Source organism: Leptinotarsa decemlineata, unplaced genomic scaffold, assembly GCF_025532065.1.
Source record: "Leptinotarsa decemlineata unplaced genomic scaffold, Ldec_3_MD MMD2_tig00000035_RagTag_RagTag, whole genome shotgun sequence".
Lineage (NCBI taxonomy): Eukaryota > Metazoa > Arthropoda > Insecta > Coleoptera > Chrysomelidae > Leptinotarsa > Leptinotarsa decemlineata.
In genome coordinates this window covers 7,779,246-7,787,006 of record NW_027412540.1, presented here as the reverse complement: position 1 = coordinate 7,787,006, position 7,761 = coordinate 7,779,246, and the positions used below count along the sequence as shown (strand labels likewise).

The 7,761-nt window shown below is 34.6% G+C and overlaps 2 protein-coding genes across 2 annotated transcripts in view; one reads left to right on the top strand and one right to left on the bottom strand.

Moving 5' to 3' along the window:
- LOC111508879 (cytochrome P450 6a2) overlaps positions 1 to 7,761 on the top strand; it is a 45,588-nt gene continuing 37,827 nt past the window's right edge. The window contains exon 1 of the mRNA XM_023164504.2: positions 1 to 134. The gene's annotated coding sequence lies outside the window, so the exon portion shown is untranslated. The remainder of the gene's footprint in view (positions 135 to 7,761) is intronic.
- LOC141481109 (uncharacterized) lies at positions 3,331 to 3,759 on the bottom strand. The gene has a single exon (XM_074172223.1). It carries the CDS (start codon positions 3,757 to 3,759, stop codon positions 3,331 to 3,333), a length of 429 nt encoding a protein of 142 aa, XP_074028324.1.

Here is a 7,761-nt window from a genome sequence, read left to right as displayed (position 1 = left end):
CACAGTTAATAAACAAGATGAAATGTCATTGAGAATCAGTTCTCATTATATATAACAAGGCAAATATTTATTTACAATAAAAATTTCATGCTGATCAACATTGGTGACAGACGGTGTTGAGAAACTGGATTCAGGTATGAACCAACACAATTTCAGAGCGTTTTATTTTCATGATTTTTTTTTGTTACAAATGAACTGAAAAATCATGTTCTGTCTTTTTCCGTTTTATTGTTTCATGTAACTGACTTAAAGATTGGATAGATTTGCCAGTACCTCAATTCTAGTACCGTATGATGAATTATTCCAGATAAAATATAGAACTCTTCAAAAGAATGAATGAGAAAATCGTATTCGAATTATAATTCAATTGATATTCATTTTGATATTTATTTTTGCTGAAATCGCCAAGCTTTTTTAAAGTGGAATTGAAAAAATATATTAAGGTGCTGGAAAACTTCACACTTCACTTTTAGAAGAAAAAAAATGAATTGCCAAGAAATATGGAACAAATTTGGAAGAAATGTTGCAAACATGTTCAGCTATATTCTGATTGAATATAGCGAAATTTCTAGATTTTCGACTACCTGAAAAATTATTTTCTATGTTAAGAGAGTGTAGGTTTTCACGTTCTCTATATGTTGAGAATTTATCGAATTTTCATTCAGACAATAATGCTCAATCTGTTCGAATCTTTGTTTCGAAAATATTTTTTGAAGTTATTTCAACATAAATGAAGAAGAAGTGAGTGAAAAAACTCATCATCATCGTTAAAAACGCAAATATTCTTGAAACTCATGCGTAGTGTATGAAATATAATTTTTTGTAACAATTCCATTAACTGAAATTCGACCTAGTTTTTTTTACAATTTGAAATGATTCAACAGTAATGTAAATAGGACGCCAACTTGCCGCCAACTAATTAGCTTTTTTGATCTCCTGAACACGCCAATTAGGTTGGAGAAAAGGCGTTGAAAACAGTATTTCTGGTGATTGAGAAGAGTGCTTGATTTTAGATTTATTCCAAGCCAGAAAATCCAGTTTTATCTTTGATAGTAGTATGCAGTAAAAAACGAAACATACTAGAGAACTGAAACCTCTGAAACATCAACCCTTTGGAGTCTGATTTATTTTTCTTATACTTGTGATATATCTGAGATCAAATTTTATGTAAATGTGGATACTATATCAGGAAATTTTAATTTTATGAATGCAGGTTACGCCCTTTTTTCGCTAAGGGCCGGGACATATGTGTCCCATTAGACATTTCAGGTGAAACATATTAAACCCAGTAGTCTCGAAAAAAAATTTATTTCCATTCAAATTATATTGGACAACATATAGAACATTATTGCAGATGGTAAGGAGTGAAGCAATTTTTGCACAGAGGTTTATTGCACATTTGACACAATGTTATTGTTCTTACTTCTTTTTGCATCTATGCGCATTTGCAGCAGCGACGTCTTGTGGGGCCCTCAATAGGTAAATGATCGCCCACATTTTGATGTTTTCGTTTTTTCGAACTAGGTCGCCCTAAAGATGTTGCTGATTTTCTCTTCACACTTGCCCCACTTCGTCCCAACGCAATCAAATCTTTTGCTATTGTAATTAGGAATGGCAGGAATGAAGTTTTTGTGCATCTTACATCATCGTAGAGAATATGAGCATTTCTTGCAGCTATCATAAGGAGTTTGAAAAAAACTTTTTTCCACCACTTATTTGATCTTCTGTCGAAGTCGTATAAGCCCGCTTATTGATCTGTTAGATCTATTCAGCAATCTGCATGAGTAGGCTTCTAGAAAAAATCTGCAAGAAAATTTCAACTTCCTTCATTTGTCTCGGCAGGCAAGAAGTAGCTGCTGCTTCGTCAGGTATACAGAATCTGGGAGAAAATTGTTGACTGCTGCTACTCCAAAATACTACTCCATCTGGTGCCACTACGTTTTCACTTCCGATTGTCTCATTACCTTCTTGACTAATTTTATCATCATTATTTATATCATCAGCGATAATTTCATCTTCGTTATTGTTGCTTTCTGAGGAACAATAATTTTCATCATCTTCGCTATTATCGCTCTCTGAGGGGCAATAATTTTCATCTGATGAGTCTTCACAATGAAATGGGTCATAATCGTCATCACTCAAGCCATCTTCTGTAATTCTATTAGCTTCTTCTTCAAGTTCTCTTTGTGTCAATATTCTTTTACTCATTGTTGTACAGAACCACCGGGACAAATGTCTCCCGTTCAAAATGCCTGCTGGGACCCAGGTGTCCCACAGTCTGAAGTAATGAAATTCAACAGGTTTTATTAGTAGGGGAGACCGAGTACAAAAGTAACACTTTGTACTTTCACTTCGATTTCTGGCGGGGTGTTACTGTTTTTATTAAATCAATATAACCAAGTATAAATTCAGTTTATGTCCTTTACACTAGTAACTCGATTTATTATATTATGATGTGTTTAATATGAATAACATCAATTCAAAGAAAATTTGTTAGTTGTTACTTTCGACCACGTAGGCAGGTCGAAAGTAACAAGACCAGGGATTGGTAATGAATACAATATCCTACGTGGTGAATCAACAAATTATTTATTTGAAAACTTTGTAATAATAACACAAATCAACTTCTGTATTTTAAATGTTCAAAAATTATATATTAAAAAAACAATCAATAAAAAGTATTCTTAGTTTAAGTAATGAGATCAATTTAGTATGATGTTAATCATTTTTTTATAATCAGACTTTTATAACTGAGTCATTATTCTCTCACTCAGAATCGCAATTATGGCACACATAATTCTTATCGTCACCCACGCATTCCACATAGGACCACATTTTACATTCGATACATTGTATCCACTGTTCATCTGGTTGACTATTCTCAAAATTTACTGAACAGACAAGACAGAAGCAATCTTCGTCATCAGATTTATTTTCCTTTTTTTTGGTGTCTTCTTCTTTGTCTTTTTTCCTTTTCCCTTTTCTTTTGCACATATTAATTTTCTTGGAGAACTTGGATCAACTTGAATGGTTGATATTGCGTCAGAACTAGTCAACACATCATTTGGCGGAATTTATCTGTAAACTTGTAACGGCCGGTCACTCACAGATGATGGCGCGTAGTCAACAGCAGTAAAAATATTCCTACTAAATGGACTTATGCCAGTAAAGGTGAATCCAGCAATTGCATTTCTATTAGTGACAGAAAGAGGAAATGCTTCTCTAACAATTCCAGGAATGTAATGAGTAGTCATCGTTCAACCAGGATGATTTCGCATCTAGTTGTCTGTAGCGGTGTTTATCATATTCTTAAATGGCCCAAATACTGCTCTATCCAAAGGTTGAAGTTTGTGGAAACGATAGCAGTACTATTCCATTTCCTTTACAAAAATCTAGAGCATTAATTGATATATGCGATGCATGGTTGTCGAGCAGTAACAAGCATTTCTGATCAACTGTGGGCTTGACTTGTCTTTTGAAATGTTGTAGAAACAGTAAAAATTCTGCATCCTGCATCCATCCACTAGCATTGCCAGCTCCAGCACAACCAACAGGACCCTCGCCTATCATGTGGTCTTGGAATCGTTTCAGTGGGAATACGAAAAAAGGCGGGATATGTCCTCCTTGAGCATTGATGGCAACAGCAGCAGTTACTTCTCTTCCACGCTCTACTGAGGTTACTGCACTCATTTGTTTAATTCCTTTTTGAGCTACAATTTTGCTAGGTTTTTGAACAGTGCTCACCCCTGTCTCGTCCATATTTCAGATATCTTTTGGCTCGAATTGGTACCTATCCATTACCTCAGCAAGATTATCAAAACATTCACTCACATTATGCTCGTTGAAACTTGAAGCCCGCGACAGACTTGTTGCTTGAGGACATCTCAAAGACAGGCTCGGATGTCGTTTTAAAAATCCCGTCAACCATTCCTTACCCGCCTTTCGACTATCGTGCCACTTTTCAGGAAATGTTTTTCTATTTTCAATCGCTTACTCGTAGGCCAGTTTACGAACTTCAGATGGAGATATCCCAAAACACACTGCAGAGCACTCAATTAAATGGTCGCGTAGATTACTTTGCTCATTATTAGTAAAAACTCAGTTGATGCAACGGTAGCCCACAACTGCGCTAGTATTTACTGCTTTTAGTTTTTTATAAATCTATATAATGTTACATGGCAAACACTATTTTTTTTGCCAGGCCTCTAATTTTTGTACCATCTTTAAAATGCTCTTCAGCCGCTTTTTGATACACTTCCGTGTTCAGTAGTTCTTATGCGTTGTCGTGGCATTCTGTTGAAGTAAAGACACACATAAAAATATGACAGATAATTAAATCATCACGCGGTACTTTTGTACCCACCCACATTTTTGTCAAAACGTCTAACATAACCTTTAAACGGAACGTGCTATACAAAAATGAATTGAAGCAATTTATAATCACTCTAATCAATAATGGATATGCAAAAATTCAAATTACTATCATTTTTTTCTGACTTCGTAAACATTCAATAAGAATACGTCTAAAAACTTACTTTTGATTTGTGAAAACACGTAATGTCCTGTCACACAGCCTAACGACGCATGACGCACGCGGCGACTGAATTCAATTGAGGGGGGCGCTTCTGGCTATCGTCTGATGGCGGTAGAGCGGTGTTCGTCTATTAGATCAATCTAGAGAGCATTTGTTACTTTCGACCCGCTGTTACTTTTGTACCCGGTCTCCCCTACACGATCATTGAAAACTAGTGCATTGGTTATTACTAACCTCAGAGAGCAGACACAATACAGTTAGGGCAATAATACACTTGCAAATTTTTCAGAATATAGTGGAACGCAAAGCACGTGTTGCCTAGACGGACTTCACCGGCAAAATGTGAGGTTATGTGACCACTTGTAAACAAATACTTGTATAGTGTGTGTTTAGAGACTGATATATTTATGTATAATGGAAAAACGAGATCTATTTGTACCACTACGCGCACGAAATACATGGATGGGACACGTATGTCCCGATAGACTCCAAAGAGTTATGGCAAGACATACTATTGTCGAGAACGATAACATGGAATAAATGTTATAGTTATATGTTATAGTATAGTTATATTAACTATATAGAATGATGGTTGAGCTCAAAATAAATACTAGAAGAAGGGGAAGGCAGAAGCATATATTTAGCCCACTAATTAGTTGTCTCCTGAAATCCATGAAATATTATAAATTAATCCGATACGAGATGAAAATGTTAGAAGACAAATTCACACTATGTCAAATGACATATGTGCCAAGGAATAAACTCCACACTGTACTGATATATTCAACTCTCACTGACAACTGTCTGATTGGACATATAGCAGACAATGACATAAGTAATCTTAATTCTTCAATAAGATGAATTTTACATTGAGAATATTGAAAACTCTACTGTTTTTTTTTGCGAAAGTTGATTGTTGATTGGCGAAGAGGATTCTAGCAGACTTGAGAGTTTTAATTACTGATATGTTTTCTGTTCACTTCGCAGACCACAGCGCAACAATGTTTCAGTTTCTTAAATCAACCAATTCAAATGTACAAACATTCCTACACGTCAGAAAGGAATGTGTAAAATTTCATAAAAAAACTTCGACAATATAATTGAATATGACTGTAGTTCCATCCCAACACCAAACCGTTAATTCAACACCTCGACACACGTTTCGATCACCAATTGATCATCTTCAAGAGAAAGATTGAACTAAATATACGTACAATGTTATCCTTTTTTATACCTTTTCTAAGTACCCGTTCATTCTCGACCTAAACTTTTTTTCCTTATACTATCATCTACTTATACTATCAACTGTTACAGACCGCTATTTTCTATATTGTCCGTTTTTCTTTTGTGAATTTCTCATGTGTGAGAGAAAAAGTCAAAAGAAAATTTAGCCACGCACGTTTGTGCTGTCCACAGTGATGTATTCTGTCATGAATCGTATTCTAGACTTCCATATTGGCATCTCATTACCAAAATGTCAAGAAATGGAAGTTGTCCTCTTGTTTATAGTTGACACATAAATTTTATTGATGAAAATCTGTTATTCAAAAAGGAAACAAAGTCCTTCATATTCGATTTTTTGTTACCGAATATCGCAAAAACATCATCCACATACCTCAGCCATATCCTAGGAAAATACTTCGACTTTTCTTTGGTTTCCATTTCGAATCTTATCATGTACAGGTTTGCCAGATAGAGGAACAAGGGGTTAACCATACCCGTTTCTTCCTGTTGTTCAAAAAAGAAACCTTCTACCTGGAAATGGTTTTTTATCATACACGAATTAGTGCTGAAAATGAATTAATAAATTTCCCTATTATTGCAATTACTTTTCTTCAGTAATTCCCTGAGGTATTATATGGTCTCTGGAATTGGGATGCTAGGAAATGAAAAATCTCACTTTCTTGCAGAACGATATTTTTTGTATGTTGAATGAACTCTGAGGAGTTTATGACACTAAAACCTGGTTCCGTAATAGGCAAGCCTTCAAATTCCTTAGTGAGTGAGCCATTTCGTTATTTGGTAGGTATGAAATCCAATAGCTGACACGATGGGGGAGCAATAATTTTTCCGGTTTGTGGATTATTAGGAGACAATATAGGTTTGACACCGTTGGGTTGGAAACTTGTAAGTTTCGTTGTAGTTGAGGGATAAGTATGTTGACTATTACATAAGGACACATTGTAAAATTGATTTAAAACTGGTAGATATAGCAACATTGTAAAATTAATTCAAAACACTCGAGACGCAGGTACCTAGAAGATGTATCTATGGTATGAATAAGGATAACTTTGTACGTATATGATCACTTGGTAATCAAAACACGTGTCGAGGTGTTGAAATAACGGTTCAGTGTTGGAGTAAACCTCCAGTAATAGTCATTACTACACCAAAGGTTCCAAACAGTGTATCACAAGAATATAATTGAAATTCCACCTATCATTGAATACTATTATTATTTCATTCTCATTGAGGTTACGATAATTTGTTATTTTAACAAATTAGTCCTCTTATATTTTTGAGTTTTGTAAGTACTCATAGTCATTTTTTATATTTCTGATCTTTGTTATCAATTTCTAATTATTTTTAGCATACAATGTTCTTTCATTTTTCTCTAACATTTTGAATATATTGATACTATTCAGACAGTGGAAGTCTGGACCTGTAACGTTGATAAAGAAACATTGTCAACCGCATAAAAAAACAGATGATCAATGTTTAATCTTTCATGTTGAGGCCACCGTGTTATTTCTTGCCGTTGAAATATATCAACATGCTATAGCTATAGGTCACAAAGCTCTCACCTGAAGTATTTGGAAACGTAATTGTATAAATGAACAACAATATGGGCTTTGGTGAAATATATTTCGATGAAATGATAGGAAACGATCAAAACCGATATTGCCTGGTATGAGATTCCAAATAATCATGCAATGAAAATGAACTCACCAATTTTCATAACAGTTTGAATCTGCAGGACATTAACAGAAAACAGAAATTTCAAATGTGAATTTTTTTCATTTAGATCAACTCGTTTTTTTTAAGTATTTTGACAATATTTCAAGAGTCATTAATGTTTCGGAGACATTGAATTCACCATTTTTCTCGAGATCAATTGATTCTAGTAGTTTGTCAAGTTTCTCTGCAGCCATTCTTTCTAGTTGTATTGAGTGCGAGTTAGACAATTTGAGGAAGTGAATTGAGGCTGTAATTTTGGAGAATAAAAC

Bases quoted from the DNA above. Each gene is read 5' to 3' on its own strand.
- LOC141481109 (XM_074172223.1), bottom strand. From the start codon at position 3,759: ATGGACGAGACAGGGGTGAGCACTGTTCAAAAACCTAGCAAAATTGTA.